This window comes from Anser brachyrhynchus, assembly GCF_964034855.1.
Source record: "Anser brachyrhynchus genome assembly, chromosome: 3".
NCBI lineage: Eukaryota > Metazoa > Chordata > Aves > Anseriformes > Anatidae > Anser > Anser brachyrhynchus.
Genome location: NC_137696.1, coordinates 31,642,977 through 31,669,725, shown reverse-complemented (window position 1 = coordinate 31,669,725; position 26,749 = coordinate 31,642,977). Strand labels below are relative to the sequence as shown.

The 26,749-nt window shown below is 40.3% G+C and overlaps 1 protein-coding gene across 2 annotated transcripts in view; it reads left to right on the top strand.

Moving 5' to 3' along the window:
- Positions 1–25,822, top strand: part of LOC308192773 (uncharacterized protein) — a 54,394-nt gene extending 28,572 nt beyond the window's left edge. The window contains exons 8-12 of one of the 2 annotated variants that reach the window (XM_080586686.1): positions 9,915–9,996; positions 10,803–10,966; positions 19,466–19,565; positions 19,857–20,059; positions 22,324–25,822. In XM_080586686.1, coding sequence (XP_080442812.1) covers positions 9,915–9,996; positions 10,803–10,966; positions 19,466–19,565; positions 19,857–19,967 — 457 coding nt within the window. In that variant the 3' untranslated portion in view covers positions 19,968–20,059; positions 22,324–25,822. The remainder of the gene's footprint in view (positions 1–9,914; positions 9,997–10,802; positions 10,967–19,465; positions 19,566–19,856; positions 20,060–22,323) is intronic. The other variant, XM_080586687.1, reaches the window with a different exon arrangement.
- The last annotated feature ends 927 nt before the right edge of the window (positions 25,823–26,749 follow it).

Sequence of the window (26,749 nt, the reverse complement as noted above, 5' to 3'; positions counted from 1 at the left end):
CATATTGTCTGTCGTGGTTTTACTGTTTTAATGCTTCATTTTTGTGTAGCTTGAAGGTGGTTGTGTACGTGACTAGATTCACTCCCTACTGGGATATAGGCCAAGATTTTCAAAATGATTGTTTGTTTTGAGTGCCTCCATTTTTTTAAAACTAAGAAATTTTAGAGAAGGGTGGCTTTAAAGGAGCACAGAGCATGTATTTCTAAAACTTGGCTGTCTGTGGTGTGTCAATATGGGAAGGAAAAAATTGAAGGAAAAAAAGGAGGCAATGAAAATCTTCATTCACTCTCCATAATTTCAATGCCTGGCCTTCGTTTTGCAGAACTGAGGCCAGCAGATTTGGGCACAGTGATGTGGGAGCCCTGAGCACGTACCGTGCTGTGGAGCAGGCTGCGGGTAGCAGTAAAGTGACTTCTCTGCTGTTACCTCCCCCTGGTTTCGTGGCTTTATCTAAGTTTTGTGTGGTCTTACAATGGTGGCAAGTTGAGTGCTGGCTGCATTAGATGGGAATAGATATGACAGATATAAAATATGTATTATAATACATACTCTATGTATTCCATCTTTCTGTCCATCGAGCAAGTGAATCAGGCCAATGCAGGGTAACAAGAGGACAGGTTTTTTACAAGGGCAGCATGAGCATGGGTGCTGTCAGGACAGCTGGCTTAGACTTACCTTTTTCCCTCACATTCTTTCTTGCTAGTACAGAGCAGTACTGTTTGTGTTGCAGAATAAAGTGCATTTAAAAGAAGTACTGGTGTTGAATTAAAAAAAAAAAAAAAAGTCCTGGAAGCATGCCTATAGGTTTTAGCTTTTTGAATGCCTATTTTTAAGACTAGATGTCAGCTGACATGTCTCCTTTAAAAATGTACTTTAGATTCAAGGAAAGAAAATAATGAAGTGTAAGCTGTGAAGTCTTAATTGTTAAAAGTGCAACAATAGCTTAAAAACAGGCTGCAAAGCCTGCTCTCACAGCTGGAGGAAGGGACACTTTATTAATAGTTGCAAGGAGCGGGTGGATAGGGCCTGAAAGAGGCAGCAGGGGATATAAAAAGAAGCCCTGTAACATGAAACCATTGCCAAAAACCCCCTTACTGAACAACTTCGGGCAGAGCCTGCCTCACAGGAGCATCATGGTACCCCAGGATGAGCAGAGCAGGCCTCGCCAGAAGCTGAGGTGCGCCAGTGCCGCTCCCCAGCCCTGCTGCCATTGATGGCCGAGCAGGCCGGGGAGGAGCACATGAGGCTCGCTGGGCAGCAGCCCTGCTCTGCAGGCCTCGCAGTTTCTGCTATGTCCCCCAGACATCCTCAGCAGCTGGTAGGCAAACTGCTCTGCTGGTGAGACCGGGGACAAATAACTCCTGATACCTGTTACCCGGTGGTGGGCAGGATGCCTCTCTGTAGAGATTTCACTTAGTGGTAACTCCCCCACCCCACAGCCCAATTTAGGCACCACTGTATGCTTTCTGTGGCCAGGAGCTGACTGCATGGGAGGGAAGGGGACTGTAAAACCCCTCCTGTTTCTCCATCCCCCAGCAGGGCAGTGTCCCGAGTTTGACAGTGACCGGTTGTTTGTGACAGATCCAGGCTGCGGTAATTTTCAAGTTACCCTTTGAAAGATGTCCTTAGACAACTGCCAACAACCCCCAGAAGCTGTGAGAGCCTTGGGAGCTGCAGAAAGGCTGCAACACTGGGGACGTTTTGATTTCATTTGAAAGCATATGTCCATAAAATCGATTTAGCACTGACTCTCCTTCTTGTGCTGTGCTGGCTCTCCTCTCTGCGTGAGATCTGACATTGTTCTCAACTCTTTAATAATGAGAGCTCTGCTGGGGAGGGGGAGGAAGTATAAGCAAAAATCCAAGCTTGATTTTTTTTTTTTAAATTTTTTACTCTTCATACAGGTTTAATCCAAGCAGCCTGTGCCGGTCATAATGCCTCCTTTCAGGTTTGTCCTTTCCATGTGGGTCAATGGCAACTCAATGCCTGATGCATCAAATCCACAAACTTGCTGAGGCTGCCAGAATCCCTGGCAGTGTCGCAGAGTGCAGATGACACTTATTTTGACTGTGGTACGTGGCAGTCTATTCTCAGGGCAGGTCTTTGCAGCGGGCATGTATTGGTGTGTCTTCTCTGCTTCACTACTGCTCCCCTCTGTTGTAGGTGTTACACAAGTAGAAAGCACGTTTGCCTTCACCTAAGTTTTAACCATGTTATCAAGTTGATTTGTTTGCTGTTTTGCTTTTCCTAAGAAGGATGGTTTCCTTTTTCATTTACCAGTGATCTTAGTCAGCTTCACTGGAGTTGATGGGAATCTCTGTTCCTACTATGCTGCAGCAATTGTCCCTTCTAAAATGTATATATATATATATTTCTTTCTGTGTACTGGACAAATCATGTATAACCTTTAATAGCTACTGTTTGTTTGCAAGGGAAACTAACAAGGTAGGTATTTCCTTACAGCTTTCCCTGTACATAATATATTTTCTCCATCATTATTGCCCTCTCTGGGCAGCACCAGAGAGCAACAGAGGAAGAGCAAGGACAAAAGCTGCCCTGTTGTTTAGATCTGTTTTGGGACACATAAGCAGTTAGCTAGTTAGAAGACCAGTCCTCCATTCACATGGGTATTTCTGGGGTTATATGTGAAGTAAAAACACAAAGGTGGTGTTGCTTGTGGCACTGCTGAGGGGAGTCGGTGTTGCTAAGGTGGGAGAGGAGTTGTGTTCCCTGAAAATGCTTTTCAGGTTTTTGTCTGCTGCGTTCTTAACTTTTCCTGCGCTGTGCCAGAGAAATGTTTAAGGGATTACCCTTTTACACACCATGTAGGAACTTGTCCAGTCTAGTCATAAAAAGGTGGGTGATTGCAACTACATTAATAATTTCCAGGTTAAGAATCCATTGTGTTGGACTTTGAAGAACATGATCAGAAGGAAAGACAAATGCTTTTTGTTGCAACCACTGATAGGATGAATACCTATGGTTTTCTTGTCAAAGCCAAGCTGGCATGTGGCAGAAGGAGGGTGAACCCCACTCTTCTTCCTGTCCAAAAGGTTATGCATGATTTTTTTTTTTTTCTATTAGCACAGTCTGGAGTGTGGTTAGGTTGACTCCCTCTGCTCAGGTATGCTTTTGGAAAGAAAGAGCTCCCTTTCTTTTGTACATCCTACCTGTAACAGCAAAATCAGGATCTGGTTCCATGTTTCATGTGCTACATACTCAAATATGCCCATCAGAAGTTTCAGTTCAGTCCCAAGGAAGACTTCTTTCTAGTTTTCGAAGTGATTGAAAACTGATATTAGAAATACTGCTAGTCATGCGTCCAATCCACAGAAAATGTCATTTATGTTAAAGGAAATCACACAAACTCATTTGTTCTTTGTGTTCTCTCGGCTTGAGGTGCATCGAGCATCCTAGCTATATTAGAACACATTATTTGCCACTGTATCTCATTAATGTTCTATTGCAGGGGAAATGCATCGCTTCAGGACCTACTCCTTATTAGATAATCTCTAGGGACAAAAAAGGCTGCTGGGGTTGAAAATTGTAGCCCAGCTGTTGGGAGACTGCTTGCTGCTATGGGAGAAGCATGGTGATGCTGTGCTTCCTGAAACAGCAAGGCTATTTCTTCCAGTGGCTGAGGCATGTTCCCAGTGTGTAGGGGCCCACACCATCATTTCTGAGGTAGGCAGCTCTGGAAGTAAGTTTATCTCTCTGCCTTTCCTTTACTGGCTTCCTTTACTGCCTTTTTACCCCCTTACAGGCATCAGTTGCCTTCATGAGCCTTTTTTTGTGATAACAGTTACTAAAAAATGTAACTAGTTTGGGTTCCCCACCTAAATACCTTAACAGAGATCCTGTGATACTTGTCTCCCTCTTCTGCAAAGCTTTCCTGTGTTTAATGAAAAGTTCAAGCGGTTTGTTTAATGACTATTATTTTTGTCTGAGATTCTTTTCTCTTCACCTTCTCAGCGTGTGTGACTTATGTAGATTCCTTGTGCTTTGTTTCTTCAGACATTCTTCAGAATAAAAACTAACTTTGCTCCTGACTTGGACTTTGAACCCTTTGCAATGAAATCAAGTTAGTTTGCCTGTACTTAACTAGTTGGGATCTTAGGAGCTTCTACTGTTTTCTGTGTAGGACATACCATAGCTGATTAAAATAGATTTGATATTTTTTGGGGGGGTCTAATCCTTGAGATCAGCAGTTTGATTTTGATCTCTGATCTACAGCAGTATCACAAAGTTGTAAGGTGTCAGTGCAGTCTGACACTCACAGGAAAAATTGTAACTACACTGGGGGGTTTAGCAGGGGTTTATAAATCACTATGATTTATATAAAAATATATCTGAACTTAGAGTCTATGAATGCAGCTAAGCTATTCACTCTCCTCAGTTTTTCAAAAAGGGAGAAGATAGAAAAACACAACTTAATGATATTCCGTCACTGTTTCCAGAACCAGGACTAAACATGATCGCACACAACTATATATATGGCACATACATATATATTTATGCAATTCTGTACATGTTCTCTGGCCTCAATTCATTAAGTTATTAATATGCATGCCATATACTGCATATCTATACACGCACCTATTTAACATATGATAAAAATTAGACACGGGCAAAAATGCCTTGCACAAGTTGTGGTCTGAATTACAAGATTTATGCCATGTGAATGTCTACAGTATGGTAATTTAAGTTTCTCCATTCCTCTGCTGTCCTAGTAAGAGGTGGCTGCTCTAGAAAGCCCTCTTAGCTTTTCACATCGAGACATGCCTCTAGTAATCTCCCCAAAATGTGATGTCAATGGAGCTGCAGCTGGTTAAAGGGCTACACAGGGCAAAAAGTGGTATTAGTGGCTAATAAAAGCTAATTCTTTTGCAAGCAAAATTAGCTCGCTTCACTTGCTTGTTATGACTTGAAGTGTCTGGCCATTGAACTATGCATCTGGCTCATTTGTTGCTCTCAAAGAGTTAGCACCCTGACTGACAGCTGTACTGGACTGGAAGAAAGTATCCCAAATGAATAAGAACAAGAGGACTTCAGTATGTGTGACTTTAGGACAGTAGCAACCCATGCAAACAGCCTTAATAAGCAAAAGAGATGAACCTGACAAGGACTGTGTGTGATATGGATTCTGGCTCAGGGCAGCAATTTTCCTTAAATGACTTGTTCCTGATGCTTAACTTTGTTGCCCGCAGATCCTGCATCCCACTCCCAGTATACACAACTACCAAAAAGACACAAACGTCCAGTAGCTGGTCAGAGCAGCCCTAAATAATTTCCAGAAGACTAATTTCAAGCAAGTCCCAGATCTTTTTGTGATGCTCTGAAGTGATTTAAGCTGCACCAGAATAGCCTAAGCTCTGTGGATGTGTGTGTATTTTTACTCACTGATGTCTTGGGGTAAACGCCACATCAGAGTTTTTATTATCAAGTTCCTGTTCCTGCACAATGCAGCTGTACCTATTCTAAACTCCTTCATCAAAGGGGATAATTTCCCTTTTTTTTTTTTTCCTTAATCTCAGATCAGTTTATCCAGAGCAGTTGTCCCTGACTTCCTTAACCCTGCCCTGCATCAAAGCTTTTAAAAAGTCTTCCATGTATCCTTTCTTTCCTTAGCACTTACTTAAAAATGTGTGAGTACACATACACACACACAGGTGTCCATGCATATTTTAATCAGTTTCTGCTTCAGTCCTGCAGTCTTGTGCCTGATCAGACTGGCAAAATACCCATGGAAAAGATTGTTGCCAGCAAGCAGCGAAGCATGTGTTCCCCCATGTACTTTGAGTGCTTCAGAATGGTTTTAATGCTTTATGTGTGAGAAAATTGTTCAGACTTCAAAACTGTCTGATAATACCACACAGACAAATGTGCATTAAGATCAGGACTGATTACTTTTTCACCATGATATTGTTTTTGCAGGTGATTTGAGACTCAGTGTTAACACAGGTCATCGAGAGTGAGAGGTTGGTGATGTTGCCTTTTATGCTGTTAAACCCTTGAATGTTGTTCCTGGATTACAAGAGTATAGAAACCACATGGAAATATTGGTTTATGTTCTTAAGTAAATTCTGGTCACAAACTTCTCTTCATCATTGAACATTATTTGAGGTAAAAGGAGACCTTGGACTAATGAACGAAATTGGCTCCTGTGGCAAAATGTTTCATTACTTTCTGTAGCCTGTGATGTTTCTTTCTTTGGACTGCAGACCCCTGTGGAGTGCTGCCACCAACGCTTTGGCAGAGGCTGGAACAAGAAAGGAAATCTCCCAAGAGGAGGCTCATAGGCCCAACTCATTACCCCCAAAATGACATAGGAAAGAACTACCAACACGTATAGAAATACGATGCCTGCAGTTGGGCTTTTACATCTGCATTGTTTTGTTCCCTTGTGAAATTTTTTAGGATTAGCAATGGTTGGGTACAGCCTTGACGCCCAGCCCTGTGAAAGGCTGAGATGGTGAGACAAAGGTATGAATGCTCTTTGCTTACCGAGGATCTCAGGAAATCATGCAAGATGAAACTCCCGATATTTTCTTCTCATACCAGAAGAGACTTTTCTGACAGAGAGAAGAATGTAAAGGCTTTTTGATCCAATGCTAGACATAAAGCTATACTAGTAACGTGGAGAGGAGTTGAACTTAGTCTTTATAAACTACAACTTTGCACATTTAAATAATAAGAATTGCAAAAAAAGATCTTGTAACAACCAGGGTAGTAGAGATGAGAACTGGAGCTAATGTTAGATCCAGAACAAAACTAACCAAGCAAGAAAGCATTTAGGGAGTGAGTTGCTTGCCAGGTTACAAGAAAAGCTCCTGCTGAAGAGCCCCCCTCTGTTTAGGTGATGCTACAGTTACAATGGCAGAAATGGATCAACACTGCTGGCCATGCTGAGGTTGCAGGCAACAGCTGCATCTGCTCTGAATATTGAGTATGGAAGTATGAGGACCACGTATTACCAGCAAAGACTGGTGGAGAACTTCTGAAGATATTTTGACCTCACTAAAAAGTCGTAATAGTCTGTTTCTTGTTGAATCAGATAGTTTCTCTGAAAGGAATCAAAAATACTGAAATAATGTAGGTGTTCACCTGTTACTGTGTCTGCTCCCATTAGCTTTTACCATTCATCCTTCTTCTCAATTTGTGTCACCTAGTAAACTAAATTTTGAGTCCAGTACAGGATGTTAGAAGTTGGAATCCTGTTCATCTTTTTCTCCTTATGGGGTATACTGTGGCCAGTGTTATTACCTTTCCCTCTACTTTACCTGCTGAAGAAATTCAGCTCTATACAAATACTCTTGATTGTGTTCTGCTCTTACCACTGTACCTCACTGCTCTCAGTTCTTCTTGGTACCTCCTTATGAAAGGCAAAAGCCATGCTCAAACCCTTCTTGCTTCTACAATATCCACGCTTTCTCCTGCTGTAACTCTACACCTGAACCTTTTTTTTTCCCCTAGCTTTTCAGTCCTTGGTCGGGGGGGAACATACCCACCACCACCATGCACACCAAAACCAAACCACCATGCACACCAAAACCAAACCACCATGCTACACCAACAGCTGGCAGTGGTGCAGTTGTCCCAGCGCTCAGCTGATAAAGCCAACAATGCTGAAGCATTTCTGGTTTTGTTCTTTGAACTCCTTCTCAGAGATGGTTTCCTCATTTGTCTCATCAGCACTGGTTTGCTTTGTGCTCCAAGCACAATTGCTTGGTTGGTGAGAGTTATGGCAGCTAGATCTCCATTTTTACCTAGCATAGGCAAGGCAGCAATGATGACCGCCTCTCCCTGTTTTTTTTTTTTTCTTGGCAAACTTCCCAGAAGCATGTGTACCTAATTGTAATTTACTCTCTGTGGTCAGCAGCAATATCTCAGCTTTTAGTATCTCAACAGCGTCTCTGTATTTAACTCTGTATGTGTCTAAGGCCTCACCTGCTCTCATACAGAGCAATTCACTCTTACAATTAGGTCGAATATATGCAGCAGCAATGATGGCACTTAGTGTACATGCAGCTAATTCCCCCCTCATTTGCTGCTTCACCTGCATGATGTGACTTAAGAAGAAGAAGAAAAAAAAGCCAAAGCCAAAAACAAACCAACAAAACCCCAATCACCTTGTTTTAGTAAAATAGTATTACTTTCTGGGTAAGGCTTTCTTTCCTTCCTTGTGAAGAACCATGATGCCTGTACATCTAGTATATCACATTAGAGCTATTATTGAGTTTTAGGCAGAGAAGTGGTTGTCTGTCAAAATGCTTCAAAAGAAACCACAAAATGAGCAGGTTATAAATCCAGGAGCAGCACAAGAGTGGGAATATGAGACCTGCAATATGTAATATGAGTCTTTTAGTCCAACCTCCCCTATTTCCACCCTGGTGCTAAATATTCTGCTGATGTCCTTGCGAGAAAACAAATGCACTGAGCTTGGAAGGGCAGTGGGCACCGTTAGTTTAGGACTTGTTTAATTTCTGCAAATTTCCTTGATGATACATTAAAAAGAGAGAGGCCAAATTCTTGTAATTGTCTGCTTGGTGACTGTGGTGGTGAAATTTCGCAAATATCAGATCATCTTATTCAAATGTCTAATTTTTAATCTAGCATTTCATTTTAAAAATGCATTTTCAATTAAAAAAGAATGACGTCTTTTAATCCACGTATATGTCTTGCTCTTCGGGAATTTCAATTTTAGATTAAGATAAGTAAAATCTGCATTTGAAGTGCATGAATAACTGTTGTAAAGTAGGAAGGTTATTTCAAAATGTTTAACTTGCCTGCAGCATTTGTTTTAGATAAGTCAGCAGTACTTTGCTAGCCACTGTTGTATTGTATTTTACACAGGAGAGAGATAACCATCCTTGTGAGTCCTGGAAGGAGCCTTTCCCTACTGTTGGTTAGGTGGTGGTTTGAGCTTTCTTACTTCTAACTTCAGAGGAAAGTGTTGAAAAATACAGATTCAGATCAACTTGAAATTAATTTTAAAAAATCACTGTGAATTCTTTTTGTGTGGATGTAAAAATAGTAGGTCAACTTTGAAATATAATTACCAGCTTTCATGTTTTTCACCCATCACCATTTTTTTTGTCCAGTTTAATCATTTTGCTTAGGAAAAAGTGTGATTTGCCGCTTCGTACCCTCAGCACTACTGATGCAGAACAAAAAGCCCATCCAGGGTTGTGATCAGCACCTCTTTAGGATTTTTCAGCTTCTTCTGACTGATGACAGCAACTTGTTTTAAACTTTCATATGAAACTCTCACTTGCTGCATAATAGCTAAGCTGGAATGGTTTCCCTTACACACTTTGATATAGCTTTGCCACAAGCTTTTCAAGACCTCTCTCTCACCACTCAATTCATAGTTCAAGTCTCTTCTTACAGCTTTTATCTCAGAATTTTCTAGTTAATCCATTGGTAAATGAAGTACTTAATGGCTTCTAAAATATTAAATGTTGCATACAAGTTGCTTATGAAATCAGGTAGATTTTATTAATGTGATGTATTTCAATGTGTTTTGTATAAACAGTAAGTTTCCCTAAATAATCATGATTGTCTCATAGACGATTAATATTTTTTGTAGTGTGTTAATAAGAGACTTAGCACCCCATCCCAGAGCATGTGGATTCCTAATGTCTGAATTTGATGCAAATCACAGGGTGAGGACTTGCTCGTGCCACATGCTTGTCGTGGCTTGTGTGCAGGAGCACCCACGCCAGGTTGTGCCTCGCTGTGCCCCTTCTTCTCCAGGGCCACAGTGTCAAGTGACAGTGGAAGGACCATGGTGTCCATTTCCAGTGGAGCATCCCTCTCCCTGGCCCACTGTGGGGGGCGAGTTTCATTTATGAAACCAGATAGGCTCTACAAAGTTTGAGGTGTTTTACTTTTTTGCTGATTTTCCATTCTAGGCCCTACAGCAAGCTTACTGCTGGCCGAATCCAGTCTCCTTATATTTCTGAGTTGCAGTTTCTGCATCTACAAAACTGGGAGGTAAGGATCAAATTATTTTGAGATATTGGGATGGAAAGAACCATGGCTATTATGATTGTACAGCTTGCTGTTAATATCAGAAAGGGAGATGCTATGTTCTGGGAACAAAATCAAATGCTGTGAAACTAGTGGAATTGTAACAATAGCATAAGGAATGTTGGTAAAATACCACCATGGCATGGCTTGAATTAGAAATATTATATATTTGCCACATGTTAGGAACCACTAACTCCAGTGGCTACTGTAACTGATTAAGAATTGTATGGGAATCTGTTTTCAATATCTGTGCTTTAAAAATATCTTGGAATGTAACATTGGAAGAGAAAATATATTTCCTGAAATCTGCCTCAACACCATTTTGTCACTGTCTATTTTCTGTTCCTATTCTTTAAAAAAAAAAATATTGTTTTTAATGCAGATTCTTCATTTGTCCAAAAAACTGACATTTATCAGAGGTCAGAACTGACATTTGTCAGAGGTCACATGCTGAAAATCAGCTGTGTAGTTTTAAATACACTGTTTTTTTTCAGAGCAAATGTAAGCATTTAAGGAAGAAGAATCTATTTGCCTTTTTGATTTCTACAGCATAAAATAGAAAGCAAACATGAAGCGGTTTTGGTCCACTTCTATTGTGTCCATTGATTTTTGCCTTAAATATTTAACCATGACAGTTGAAAAGGATCTGATGAAACATGTTTGTTTGTTTTTTTACATTTCCTGTAGTCTCTACTTGAAGTGCATTGAGAACTAAAACTGACTAAGCCTGAATGGATCCTTTAAATCATTATCTTCTGTTTTGTGTTAAGGAAATGAAATCTGTAGACCTACAAGTATTATCATGGACGCTTTCCTTCAGTAAGGACTCGAACAGCTTTAACTCACTGATAGTGTCATTTCTGCCCTGTGGGCTTGAAAGCTCAATGAGAAGACTTTCCCATGCCACAGAGAAGAACAGAATAGCAACAGTTCTGTGAGTACAAATTCTAGCTCTGACAGATTTCTTCTGTGGTGTGGAACAAATTATTTCTTCCCCATATGCTTTAGCTTACTCGCCAGCTATATAAAACCTCTAAGGTGTATATGTTTGCAAAATGCTTTAAAGCAGTGAGGTGAAAACTTAAAGATTCTTAAAAAAAATTAAAAAAAATTCTGTGAGGCCTCAGCTTGCCTCTGCAATTGTCAGTAGTTTTACCATAGACTTAAATGGTTTGGAGTTAGGTTTAGACTAAGTCCTGTTAAAATCCCAGCTATAAAGAGCTTTGTAATTCAAAGTACTGTTGTCAATGATTGCTTTCACTTAAATTTCTGACTTTATATATTCACATTAACAAGTTTTCTATTCTCCGTGACACTTCATTCAAATCAGAACTTGATCCTCCAGAGATGTATTAGGAAGTATTTGGACAATTTAGTTGGTCTGATTCCTCATCTACCTAAAAAACATACCTTCCATCATTCTTAAAGCCACATCAGAAAAGCAGCTGATGCCTGAAATATTACTATATTTAACTGTTTTGGTCTTGAGGTGGCAAGGTCCATAGTCCTTGAACCTCAAAAAACATTTTAATAGTCTCCCATATTTTTTTCAATAAACGATTCTGGCTTCAGAGTCCTGACTGCCCTGAAATGTGGTATAGAAGTAGGAGTGAGTGCTCTTTAGATACCAATCACAGGATATAAGATTAATGGTCTCAAGTTGCATCAGGGGAGGTTTATAGTGGATATCAGAAATTAATTTCTTCACAGAGAAGGTTGTTAAGCATGGGAATGGGCTGACAAGGGAAGTGGTACACTCCTCATTGCTGGAGCTGTTTAAGAGACACGGGCATGTGGCACTAAGGGACATCGTTTAGTGAGGGGTCTCTGTAGGTCAAATTGATGATTGGACTTGATGATCTTGAAAGTTTCTTCCAACCTAGGTGATTCTATGATTCTGAGTAAACAAGTAAGAATTGAGGATTGTCTGTTCCAGCTCCAGAGCACTATAATCCTCCCTGCAAGGTGTCCTGGTCAGTAAGTGAAGAGCAGCATTGCATGCTAGCACCCATATCTTCTGCTGAGGTTAGTATTGCCAGGTTGTTCCAGGACCTGTAGCTCATTCAACATCTATACATCTTTATACAGACCAGTGATGAGCTGATTATAGAATCATAGAATATCCTGAGTTGGAAGGGACCCGTAAGGATCATCGAGTCCAACTCCTGGCACCACACAGGTCTACCCAAAAATTCAGACCACGTGACTAAGTGCACAGTCCAAACGCTTCTTAAACTCCGACAGACTTGGTGCAGTGACTACGTCCCTGGGGAACCTGTTCCAGTGTGCGACAACCCTCTCAGTGAAGAATCTCTTCCTGATGTCCAGCCTAAACCTCCCCTGTCGCAGCTTGACACCATTCCCTTGGGTCCTATCACTGGTGACTAAAGCGAATAGATTGGCGCCTGTCCCTCCACTCCCCCTTGTGAGGATGGTGTAGACTGCCAGGAGGTCTCCCCTCAACCTCCTCTTTTCCAGGCTGAACAGGCCAAGTGACCTCAGCTGCTCCTCATGCATCTTCCCCTCTAGGCCCTTCGCCATCTTTGTAGCCCTTCTCTGGACACTCTCCAATAGTTAAATGATTGCGCACCGACGAGGATGGGATTCGAACCCATGCGTGCAGAGCACAATGGATTAGCAGTCCATCGCCTTAACCACTCGGCCACCTCGTCCCATTATCTCCTCTTGCTAATTGATTATGGATCTCCCATACATCTGTTGGTTTCCTAAGGGGCGTAGTAGAACTTTTCTCTAAGTCAGATTAAATCTAGCGGCTCTTCAACTTGGAAGCTGTGCTGCCAAAGGGTTTGTATAGAATATGAACATTGCAATATAGTAGTAATGCTTAGTAGCAAATTAGTGGCTTGATTGCCTACAAACTTTGATTTTAATGAAGTTATTTTGGATGTCAGAGCTGCAAAAGCTGAAATGATGTAAGTTGTTGGAATAAATGTGTATGTAGATTTTAGCCTTCGTGGCTTTACAGAATTACTCAGACTTCCTTTATTTAAAAAAGGAACCACATTTCCCACGTACTAAAAGCGACAGTCCTATGGTAAAAAGAAGAACTTGGTAATCCACAGCTTGATGATAGGCGACAGTGTGATGCAGAAATGAGCACCACTTGAACATGCTGATCCAGATGCATGTGCATGGGTTGAAGGGTTCACAGCTCAGAGGAAATGATGTAGTGGCTAAAAGCTACCTGGCAAATGAGGTCAGACCTGAGCCTTTTGGGAGTTATCTACTCAGTGGCCACAACATTCCTACTTTAAAACAACTTATTTAATTATCACTACAAGTAGCAGATGCCCAGATGAAGCAGTTTTTTAATAATTTGAGTTGTCTGAGTTACTTTTTATGGTTGGAACTTAGCTAGCAAAATAGTCAAAAGCATTTGAATGGCCACGGCACATTTCATACTATGTAACTACTGACAAAATATAAATGATTACATGGTACCTAGAAACATGCATGCCAGGTTAGTAGTGTGAGAATGTCTTGGGAAATGAGATTACTGTCTACATGGGAGATGCTCTGGTAAAGCTCTCATTAGTTATATGAGCATGTTTGATGAGGATGAGATGTGTCCGGAAGCTTGAGCAAACACTGAACCAAGTGGTCATCCTGTTAATAGAAAAGACTCCCAGAGTCATACTGTCGTGATCCATCTCTCTGTGTGCATTCATGCATCCTGTTGTTTGATCCTTGAAGCTGTAATGGCCAATTGGGGCACTTGAAGCCAGCTGTTCAAAGACACAAATAGGAGTCTGATGGGATTGCCAGAGTGATAAGGTACTTACTTCTTTTGATTTATGGTGATTTTGTTAAACTCTGAGGGCTAGGTCCACCAAGAGTTGTGTGTTCTAATGCACATAATAGAATTTGTCCAGGAAAGATGAACAGGATTCTATAATGCACCTAGGAACAAGCCTGGGTTCCTTGGGAGGGAATGCACAAAACTCAGGCACATATTGAGGAAAAAACTGCTAGCAGGTAGAAAATGTTCAGAGGAAAGACAGGACTTGGCTTACTGCACCTTTCTCTGCATTTATGACACAGTTCAATCCCCTTCCTCCCAGGATCCGCAGCCGTGAGCTGCTGTTGAGTGACACTGCTTTGCATGGCATGGTTAACATAATCTTCCATGGCTTTCCAATGTAAAAACAGGTCCCCAAAACTTTTTAGCCAGTTTCTAGGCCCTTCTTCAGCTCCTAAAAGCGTCTCCTGCAGCTTTTCATTGTGCTAATTCATAGTCCACTGCTCCTTTTCTCACACTGTCTTTACTCCCTCTAAAAACAAATCTCTCCTTCTCTGGCCTTGCTTAACTGTCTTGCAGCGGTTACAGAGACAGCAGCCTCCCAATTTGGTGGCATTAACACTGATACTGACCTACTGTTTTATTTCTTTTCTAATGAGATTTAGTTTCTCCAACTGTTGTCTCAACTATGAGCATCATTCTTTTTGCAGCATTGATATTTTTCAGCTCTAGAAACTTGTACATTTTCTGTATGAGTCCACAGAATCAGCTAGTCTAACCTTTTATATGAGAATAATCCATGAAAAAATATATATCTAATGAGAAGGGAGAACTTCAGTGTTGCTTATGGTCATTTATGGTCATGAGCTGAAGAGCTGTAGGTGGTTTTAGATATTTTGTGTAACAAAAAATGGACGAATCTTGAGATATGGAAGAATAGTGATGGTAGTCTTGCAAAATAAGACCCACAGTATGATGTTGAGAGAATTAATCACATTAATTCCAGGAAGTTTAAAGGGACATCTTTTATTGTTCACAATAGAAAGGAAACTAAAGAGAGGCAATGTTCAATTATTCTCATTAATTAATAACAAAGAAGGAAAGAAAGGAAAGTAGCCCTAAGCATTGTGAGGGTAAAATTAGGATTATATATCAGGGAAAAGTTTATAAATATAAGGACTCCTAGCCAAGGAAAGCAGCTGCCAACTGAAGCTTTGGAATCAGTACCACTGAAGATATTCAGGGATAGGCTAGATGTCCATCTATCAAAAAATGATAAAGAAATCAGTCCAAACACAATGCAGGAATAATCTAGCAGAGTTCCATGCCAAATTTCTACCCCAAATAGTGTACGATTTAGTTGAAATAGAAAAGGAAGGCACTTTGGCCTGCTAAATCTTTCACTGTTGTAATCTTAAAAGCATAAATCCTTTAAAAAAACAAACAACAACAACAAAAAACAACCACAACATATCGTTAGTAACTATTTTATTCTTTAATTTGTTTATTGTAACTGGAGCGTGTAAACTTTGCTGTAGTTTCCAGACACATCGATCCAAGCTTAGACTGCTGTTGCATTTTCTTGAAATTAGTGAATTTGTGTGTGTGTGTGTAATCAAAAATAGCTCTTAGAATGAAAAATTGTTTCACAACATCTTTTCATAGCAGTTTTCTGGACATTCTCAGATCACTCATAACAAGCCTGAGGAAAGACTGTCAGGAAAACATTTATTTTTTTTGTGCATTTAATTAGAGGTATGCAGGATAGTAAGACTGGAGGGCTAGGATGGTTATAATGGTATGGGTAGCTGTTCAGCCTATGTCACAGGTTCAAACAGAGGCCAAGAGGGATATTTCTCATTCATTACTACTGAGTTAATTTTCAGATGGATGGTGATGGCCTACTCCTAGTGTGTAGGTAGCCAACAATGCAGTGTTCAAGACTGAAGTGAGCTGGTAGACTAACATTATTGATCATCAAGAACTAGTGTCCAGATTTTTTGGGGTATGTAATCCTTTAGCATGCAAGTAGCTGCCTATTGCAGTTCTGAGGAGTGTGAGGGTGCTCACCTTAAGCTGAAGTGGAGTTCAGGTACTTAAGTTCTGTACAGAAAGCTAAGTAGACGTTTATCTGTAACACTGAACACCTTTAAAATTACAGCCTAGTGTCCTCAACACATTTTCAATGAAATTCTGATTCACTTTGCAATGCAGCCTCAGTAAGCCCCTGGTTTCCCCATTGTTTATCCCAGCGCATACTGTATATCGAGATGGATGACAGTTTATTAGCTTTCAAGTGCACTGCTGTAAGCGTAGTCTCCTTTCACAGCAATGTCTTCCAAAGCGTCAGTCATATCAGAGAGAGCAGGCTAGCACAGAGATGAAGCAGATAACAGTTTTAAAGAGGCTGTTTCAGACATGAATTATCCTCAGACTGAGCGAATACCAATTTTCTGCAGAAATGTAACACACAGAATTTAATATTTGCACCGTCTGCACCTTGCATTCCCTAATTTATACTGTAAAAATTAATGCTAGCTTCTAAAAATACCATAGAGTAGATCAAGGATAATTCTTTGCAAAAGTAAGCCTGCCATGTTGTCGCTCTGCATTATGAAAATGTGTCATACGATGGGAGGGAAGTACAAATATCTGCTATCTGATGTATACAATTGAAAAGGGAAAACACAGAGTGAAATCATCAAGCCACATTAGCCAAAGTGAACAGATAAGAGAGGGTATAACACTGGATTTGTAAACAATCAAGAGAAGATTACACCTCCACGTGGAATACTGCGTGTCTTTAGATGAGAAAACTGAAATGTTAATAGTAGTGTTGTATCACAGAAAATGTTCAAAATGCTGTATGGATGGGGCTATATTAGTTATTGCGTAAAAAAACCTGCTACTTTTGTATATTGTTTGAGATTGTTCTGCAAGTGACACGTGCAGGGAAATTAAATGCTTCTGACCGCTATTTGGTCTCATAAACGTATGTGCCCCCCTACCCTGCTTCATGCTACCACTTCCCTGCCATCAGCACCCCACGTCACCTCTGGTGGGTCACAGCTCTGCCTGCTGCCCCACCGGCCGGGCCCGGCATCCAGCTCCCCCTGCTCAGCCACCGTAGGGAACAGGCCGTGCTTGGGCCCCTCACAGCAGCTGTCTTCCCCTCTGAACGTTTATTTGGAACCACATGTGCTCGAGTTTGTAAATATGGATGTCAGATAAAGTGCAAGAAGGCCTCGGTGCTGGAAGCATTTGCTTTTGAATGCGGCAGGCTCTGTTTCCCTCGTTGCTTCCCCTCCACCACCGAGAGAGGAAACCGCGATGGCAGGAAGAGTGCACCATTTCCTCTCGAAGAGACTCATTGCTGCTGTCAGTAGCTCACGTTTACCAGATTTTGCTCTTTTGGTGTTGATCCACATTCAGCTGCACAAAAGGCAAGACTTACCTGTACGTTTTATATCACTTAAATAGGACATTTTGGTAGAGAAAACAGTCAAGTCAGGCTACCACAGTTGACCATTCAGGCAGTGCTGCTGGCTTCTAGTAAGAATGTGCAAGTTGTGCTCCTTCTGTGCTATTTTTGTGCTATTTTTTACCTTTTTGGAGTAACTTATTTATATATAGGTATATATCACATGACAAGAATCTGGGGGGATTTTCTGGAGCTAATAGTATTCTCACAAGACTTCCATTGAGGAGGCAGAGGGAAAACTTCACCAAAAGAAGTTCTGAAGGAACTTTAGAAAAAAGGTCCAAATGCATTTGATGTTCCTCTCGAAACATGTTTCTGCCTGTGGTGAGCACACTTCATTACCCTTGTTATGCCACTTCATAACTTCTTGTTAACTTTTTATATTTTACCTGCTAGTCCAGCTCAGTGTTTTTTATTCCCTAGTTTTCAGCCACTACCCTTCTCCAGTTTTCACTCTTTCTAGCTTGCATGCAGACACCATCTGCTTTACCCCCGGGGTTTCCTAGACAAGGGCAATCTAGTTAGCCTTGTGAAATCCAAACCCCAGGCAAAACAAAAACTGCACAAAATCTCACAAGATAGGTTTTCTCACTTCTGTGTGAGAAGCATTCACATTACCCAGACCAACTGTAAGAACAGAAATCACATCTTTAACAGTGAGTTATCTTCTCAACCAACCTACTCTTTTCCCCAAGTTTTTTCTTTCAATTTACTGGAGTTAGTACAACCCTTTTCCAGTCAAGAGAAAGTTTGACCAGCGTGTGTGTAATTACAGAGCGTCACAGTAGAATATCTTGTAAGGAACTGTCTATAAAGATGCTTGGAATAAAGTAGATTGAGAACAGATTTAGTAAAGAAATCAGGAAGTCATTCCAGTGTTCTTTTCTTTTCTAAATAACATATTGCAAATAAAATCTCAGAGGCAAGATTCTGGACAAAGACATTCCTTTGAAAAGAGACCACAAGATTCCTGGTCTTCTTAATGGATAAAACAGAAAGAATTGGTCTCAGTCTGGGACACTCAAAATTCTGATCCTTTTGAACAATGGGGACAAGTACAGAATATTGTCCAATGTATTCATCCTTGAGCAGAAATAAACTAAATTTCTCTGTGCTCTGCCTGTCTCATAGGAGCAGAAAAGAACCCCTCCCTTTCTTTTTTATGTTTGCATGTTTCCAAAGTTTCCAGAGGAATTCACTTGGGCAAGGCATTTCAAGCTGTATATCTGATTTTCCCTGAGAAATGATGATCTGATTGCAAAGTTCAGAGGTTTGGAGCCAGAGATTCTTTTATTTATAGCTTTAGGAATCTAAAGTCAGTAAGGAACTGTGTACCTACATAGGTGTAATTCCCTAGTGTTGGTCACAGAGTGAGGACTGAGGCGAGTTCTCTGCAACAATGCAGGCTTCCCAGCTTCTGAACTATAAATACTTGACTTTTATTTTTCATCAGATTTGTTGTATTTTGCTGTCTCTTCTGACTTCATAGTTATTCTTGTTTGTTTTCACAAGAATGACAAATATCATGACCCTCCTCTAACAGCATAGGCACAGTGAAATGAGGATGAGCAAGTTTTCTTCTGGTGTACACTATGAAAAGGTAAACTATAATCATCCACTTCCTCTTGTCACGAGTCTGTGAAAAGGGGGTGTGTGTAGCAATAGTCGGGGACCATGGATGAAGACAGCAAATTTCAATGTTGTTATATGTCCTCTGAGAAGCAGTATATATTGCTGCTTGTTCCCAATATGACTGAGGGTGTATGACATTTAGATGACAAAAGCAGCTCTTATAGGAAGTAGGTGACATATCAGATGTGCTATCTTTGCTTTGCAGTGTTCCCCAGTGAAAACCATAATTTCGCTTTGGTTTAATAAGTCTGCCCTGATGACTTTGGTAGGTTTATATTTTGACATGAACAGGAGAGTAGAAGTAGACAAGCTAATGTTAGCAGGGGAGGCATTGTCTGAAATTAATTACACAGCTAGAATTTTGCAGTGTGGAACTGAGCTTTTGTTGCTCTGTGAGCCTTCTTCTAAAGTGGTGGCCTTTTCAGTGGTGTACAGAGACATATCTTGCTGGTTTAAGTTCTTGTGTCATTCAACAGACTCAGTTATTTAGCAACAGTCTCAGAATGGTGACTTTAAAAGGGTGTGAGATGTAAATCAGCAATCTCTGTTTTTAATTACAGTACTTGCATGGGTTCCTTTTCAGTCCTAATGAAGGAGTTTGGAGCTGGAGACCACAACATGTTTGACTTAATTTTGATGTTCCTTTTGCACATTTCCAAGGTATCTAAGATGTGGCTAATAATAATAGCAGGTGTTGTCTATTTCTCTCAGCATGTGGCATGAAAGTAGTGTGGCCACAGAGCTATGTATTATTTACATGGTGTCAACATGTCAGCAAGTGGGATGGCAGAAAGCCAGATTAAATCACTTCTGATTTTAAATACAGGACACTGAATAATAACGCTGTGTCACACTTGAGGACACTGGAATCTGGCAAATCAGCAGTAGCTCAGTGTGCCAAGTTCATTTGAGTGGCTTGCTTTTTTTTTTTTTTTTTTTTCTTTCCAACAGAATGATGAAGGAATCAAAATTGAGCCAAGGAAACTGTGTAAAATCGGCTTCCCCCGCCCCAATCAGAAAATTGTATCCAGCAAAAGGGCATTCTTTGATTGCTTAATATGAAGATGCACAGATGTGTGCCCTCATCCAGCAGTGTCTACTCCTGAGAATGCATAACCACCCTATGGTGCATCTGTTGGCCCTTTGTTATCTCTGTAAGTGGCAAATCTGTTTGGTATGATTACTTTCTTCCATTAGCTTTTTGCAGAAGCTAGTGCAACAGGTCCACAATCTCCAGTGGGTCCTCTAAGTGTATATGTAGGAAGCAGTAACATTATTTAGAATGGGTGCTTTAAGGGTTTGAGGTTTCCTGGGCATATTGAGCAGATCTAGGAGGGCTGTTCTCAGCCATTTTTTTTTCTGCAGGAGCTCTGCTATCTGTGTCACTTCTAGGGCTGGTTCACCTTGCCAGCTGGTGGAAAACTAACTCAGCAAAATAAAAAAATTGGTAGTGTTGTGTGGGTTTAGTAATCCAAACGGCCTCATTGAAGGGCCACATGAAAGTCAGAGAGGGTGGAAGGGAAGCTATAGGCCTGCATGCCAGGGAAGGGAGGATGCAGGGAGAAGTGTAAGGAGCAGGACTGTTAGATGAATTCAGCCATGCTATGAAACCTCACTCTAGAATGCTTAATGCACAAGGAGGGAGCTGTTGGAAGGTTAAAAGGAGCATCCAAAATACTGGGATTCATTTTACCTCATCACCATAATATTCTTTTTATGAAACTAGAGCTATATATGCTCATAAAACCCTTTTGCTTTTCTTATTTTAACGGATAATGCAACCATTGGAATCTGTGCGCAGTTCTTTCAAGTTAAATGTTTAGTTCAACATTCCACTTCCATTTCCTGGTAGAAAAAGTTTTATATGAAAGCAACTTTAACCTTTCAAAAGGGTTCATTTACTGTTACGTTTGGTATCAGCTTTCCAAAAAATGCAGTCTGCATTTGGCATATTATAGTTTCTGGTTTTAATATTGGTTTAGAAAAAAAAAGGTCATGTGCCATAAGTCAGAAATAAAATATTGTGCCAGAATTCTCTCTGTACATGAATTCACCCCATGAGTGAGTGTTTTGAAGTAAGTCTGATCACTTAAAGCCAAGACTTGGGCTCATTCTAACCATGAACAAGCTGGTAACAAATAACACATTCAACTTTCGGCCACAGGAAACTGTTAGGTTGCCTTTTTATAGAAGACTACAGCCCTAAAGCTCTCGAGCACAAGAAGTATCGTACGGACTTGGAAAGTGTTGAACACCTACCATATGCACATAAAGAAGGGTAATAAAGATGAAAGGCCTGAACTGAGCTTTAATTCCCAATTTTCTGCTTTTGATTTATCAGCTGCTTCTGCATTGCTGTGATTTTCTTTGGCCTAAAATTAGGTAGAAGATGCTTGAATTGCTTAGTTTGATCAAATCAGTCAAACTTGAGCTTTCCTCTGTCAGTGTAACAGATGATAAATATAAAACTTGTGAGAACTTTCTTGCTTTCTTTAGAGCATTTTTCTGCATTTGTTTCTAAACTGCTGTGGACAGTTCCTGCCTGTCTGTCACTGCTGGTACTGCAGTCATGCTGAGATGGGCACTGAGTTAGTAGGTCTGGATCAGGATGACTGTGAACTTGAGCTAGGGCTGGCTTGGTTGGGTCAAGTGCCATAAAAACATGGCTGAGGTGCTCTGGGGACCTTAACAGCTTCTCTGCATAATGCTGCAGTGTGCAGTGTGACCATCTCAGCTGTCAGTTTTGGTCAGGAGTCTCTGCACTGTGGTCCACTGCCATATGTGGATATATTCTGGGAATTACCCTCCACAGGACTTCTGCCATCAATAAGCACCTCCCATAGAAAAAAGGGCCTTCAGACAGGCCTGGCCATGAGTGAGACAATAAAGGCTAATCCTCTATGCTGCTGAGCCTCAGCTTCTAATAAAGGACTCAGAACTTGTAAGGGTAAAGCTTCAAAGTGAGTACAGATTTACAGGGGGAGGGCAGATAAGAGGGTTGTAGCCCACCCATTAAGACCACCTGGTCTTAATATATGGTAGCAGTCAGTCTTCGTGCGACACACTCTTTCCGTATCCTAACCCCATACCAGGGAGTGAGATTTCCAAGAATTCTGCTGGCGATGTACTTGTCAAAGTTGGGTGCACTACAGAACCTAAGTCTGTCAGTCATACATAGTAGTTTTATCACCCCTTGAACTGTGGCAGCTAAACCTGACAGTGATGGTGAAGCAGAACCTTAGAAAAATAATGTTTATGGCATTTAATATCACTAATCTTTTCGGATGATGAATGCATGCCCAATGCTTTGAAGATATAAAGGTCTGCAAAAATGCAAACTATCAATTTATCTGGAAATGTGTTTTGTGGCATCCCAAAAAGTACTCTCATTTTTTATTCCTTTTTTGTGCATGTGCAGGAGTTCTCATGAATTTTCAGCAATGAGTCCATCTGGGAATAATTTCATTGTGAGAAGAAGGCTTCCATTCTATCAAGAAAAAAGGCTGCATGGAAATCACGGAAAGCTACAGAAGAAAGTATCGGCCATTGTTTGAAAGCATTGTGGCCTGTGAAGATGGAAACCAGAAAGGGGATTTGCCTCCAAATTTTATAAGCTTCTAGAAACTCAAATGATGAGAAACAAATGTGAAAAAAATCACAAAAGTAGTGGTTACTAAAAAATAATAATTCTTAAAGCCCTGTTGCTTTTATGATGAACAGACCTGGTTAGAAGGATATTAATTATCTGGAATACCATCATTTAAACAGGTGGAGATATTCCTAGTATTTTTTGGTTGCTTCCTAGATTAGTATTAAACTTCTCAGCTGCTAACAATGAAGTTATCAGCCACTGGAACAAATTATTAAGAGGAACAGTGAGCTTACCATTTCTTGAAGTCTTCAAACAGAGTGGATGGTATGCTTTAGCAAACAATGGAGACACAGCTGGGTGAAATTATATGGTTGTACTAAAGAGCAGGGAACATGAGATATTCCATGTGGTCCTTTCTAGCCTTAAGAGCTATGGATCTATAATTTCACAAATACCATTACAAAGAACTCCTCAGATGTAGTGATGACCATGGCAACAATCTGAGTGCAACTCCTGATTGGGGGTAGCTTATTCTAAAGTATTTTGAGAAATTACAGACCTATAATACAGTTTCTACGTGGTACTGTCACTACATGGTCATTTTACTATCATAAGGGGGCACTGTAATTTTATAATATTAGAAATGCCTTTTTGAGGACTAAAGAGCTCATTGTACTTCAGTTCATTAACAAGCATATAAACAAGTAAGCATGTATACTGCTGCTTTCTTGATATATATTTCAGCCATTACAATGAGAAATAAGTATGCAAGATTCACTCAGTGAAATAAAAAGCAATCCACGCAGGAAATTCTAAGATATTTCTCATTAATGTAGACCATTTCTAAGCTAAACTAATTTTCTCCTCCTTGTAGTGTGATCTGGCATACAGATTAAAAAAGAACCCTTTTCCATAGCCAGTCCTCCAGTTGAGAACAGCTAAACCATTTTTTCCCCAGATTTCCAACACCTTTGGGCATTGTTCACTGTCAAAATTTAAACACAGTGGGATAGTTGGAAGTTTGGGAAAGGTACACCTGACTGAGCAGTTGGGCATGAACAGCAATAGTTCTTCAACTTTGAGAAGTATTTTATTTTCTATAAAGAAAGAAGGAGTTTAGTGACTACATGCTTAGAAAGAAGCCTGTGCCATTTCATGGTAGCTCTCGAACATCATCTTTAAAACTTCAATTTTTAACATTGTCTGATTTTAAAAGAGAAGAAAAACCAAAAAACCAGTAGCCTACACTGAAAAAGACTTCAAGTTATATGTATTGCATATTCTATTATCATCATCACCAGGACGGTCGCAAAAGGTATTCCTTCATTATGGTTAAACCATCTAACTAATCTTAAGACAAAATTACTGTGGTGCCAGTATGACTGCCACCCAGAAAGGTGGGTTTGGCAGCATAGCTATTACACTTGGGATGTCCTAACTAACGCTAGAAGATTTATCAAAACATAATGGCATAGCTTTTCAGCTAGTTCAGGGAAAGGTGATAGTTTAGTGTCCAGGATGGATATGCATAATTCCAGGTACAGATTTTGGGGTTTTAGATTGTAGTTAATGGATAGGTTTTTTTTGTTTGTTTGTTTTTTCCCCTGTGAGTCTCTCAAACTCTCTTTCTTGCTCATTTCTTTTGTACTTGCACATTGTGCCTAAATATCTCCACTATTCCTCAGCTGGAGGGCTGTCTCCAAGACATGCTTTAGCCAAATGCATAGTGTGTGCCTCTCAGATACTAGGAACTGAGCACAGCATGGGAGCCCAGTAAAATCTGACTGCTTGTCATATGCGGGAATTCAGATTACTTTATCAAGCAGTCTTTTCTGATCTTAAGTTCCATAAATTTATTACTTGTGCTTACTCAAATAAGTTCATTTTTTTTTCATTTTTTCATTTTTTCCTGTTTTGTACTTTGGAGAAAAGATGATTGGAAAAGCTGGATGCTGCAAAAGGGAAGTTGCCCCTGACTTTTCTTAAGCTTTTCAAATATGGTATACTTTATTTTTTATTTTTTTTATTTTTTTTATTTTTATCTAGTTTGTCATAACAGTCTCAGCATCAACAGTGACTAATTTCTTTGTCAGGCAAAGGCCATAATAAAATATGGGTGTGTATGTTTAACACCAATTTCGTGAATCTACTAGAAGAGTTTTGTGTTGACTTGGTTGAAGGAGCACCTCATTTTTAGTACCCTAAAGATTATCTGTGTAGCTCTCTTTTAAAAGTATAATAATATATGTTATATATATTAAAACGTGGTATAAGGAGATAATTGTACATTTGAAAGTTTGGAGGTCTAGACTATGTTTCCATTCACCAAGGTAGTTCTCAAAGGTCACTTCTGAGCCACAATGCTAGGAAACTGGGAAGAACTTGAACTGCTAATATGTTCCCTTTGTTGTGTGGATATACAGAAAACAGTTTTCTTATCCCACAAGGCTTCTGTTGATTTTGAAATTTTAGGCCTGGCATGGGGCTCAGTGAATATATGAGTGACTTAAGAAACAAGCAAACATACTTCATTTTAATGTTGACCTTTTTTTTCCTTTTTTTTTTTTTTAAAAAACTTTTAATATAAACTAAATTAAATTTCATCAGGAGAAGATGCTTTTAACCACAAAAAGAAGACTTTTTGTATTAAAAATGTTGTAATGGCACATTTCTAGAATTTCAAAACTTTTTTTCAAATTTTTTTGAGGACAGGAAGTTCTTCTGGGAATAATTTCAGTTATGATGAATTGTTGGTTGTGACCATCTCTCTTCTTCCCTTTGAAAGCCCTGTTCTCACTTCCCGCTCTAAACACAGGCTTCCAATACTTTCCAGAAATCTAATGTATGATTGCCTCAATTGCAGTGTTGATGCATTCTGGTGAAACATAGGTTCTGGGCAACTTGCTTTATCTACTGGTGCAATGACACAAAGGCAAGGGTATTGTGACAGTCTTAACTGGGTTTCTTTTTTCTCCACAAGTACTTTGGATTGCAATAGTTTTGTGTTTCGTTTTTCTACATTTCATGTACTGTTTTAATTTCAATTATTGGTTGAAACAAGTAGGTATGAGTTACATGTATGTTAGAAATTAATTTTGTTAACACACTGAACCCTTTATTATCTGTCTGGAAGGATAATATACTGTCACTAATGACAATGGTTGTGTTGATGGGACAAACTCTGATGCTTTCAACAAAGGATTATTAATGAACCTTATTTTAAAAAGTCTGCATGACCCCTATACCTGGGAAAGAATGTTGGATTTTTTCAGTTTTGATGGCAATATTTGCGCTACCCTGGAAATAAATGCATTTCATGATTTGACTGAATGGGCAATCTATTCTGCTAGGAAGAAACTAAGGCACATGTTACCTTGCAGCCAGAGACTGAGGAGGCCTCGATGGTGAAACAGAAGCACCAAGGTTGGGTAAGTTCTGCCCAAATACTGCCAAATGAAAATCCTCATGTTTCTCTCCAGTGTGAGAAGAGGAATGCAAATCAAGATGTTCAGAGCTCTGAAAAGCAGGTTGATTGATAAATTTTGAGTAAGGAAGAATAGGAAGTTATCATATAAGTAAGATGATTTTTTTCCTTACTGAAACCAAAAAGGCCTGCGTTTCAGCAGTTTCTTCCCTTCCCTGTTCCAGCTGAGCACTGCTGTTCAAGGTCTACTGATTTAGAAAATAAATGTTACCTTATATATGAACAGCATATTGACAGTTTTAATAGCTTTAAAGCTCACAATCCTGCTATCACAATCCTACTCAGAAAAAATGCACAATCTACTCAGCTGTTTCCACAGGCATTGTTAACGAGTGCAGCTTTAGAGTGTCAAGGCCCAGGGGCACCACCAGGCCCTGGTGTCCCTGCCTGGCCCCCTGGGGCTCTCCCCCTCTGCCCCGGCCCCCACACCAGCCCCTGCCCCAGAGAGGCCGCAGCAGGGCAGGGCTCCAGCTCCCCACAGCCCTGCCCTGCCTGGCCATGGGACCTACTCAGCTGGGTTCAAGTCCCATCCCCTGGGAGATGCCCAGGACTGGGGCTGCCTCAGTGCCCTGCTCCTGTCTGGGGCGGTGGGACATGGGACAGGCCCTGGTGGACTTCTAAGGAGTCCCCACCACTACCAGTGTCCCCGCATCAAGAAGCTGACAGCACATGTAGCACCCTGATGTCAAATTATGTGGTAAGCCCCTGCCACCCAGATTGTCTGAAGGTGGTGTTGTGTCCAGATACAGCAAACACTGTCATATTTCT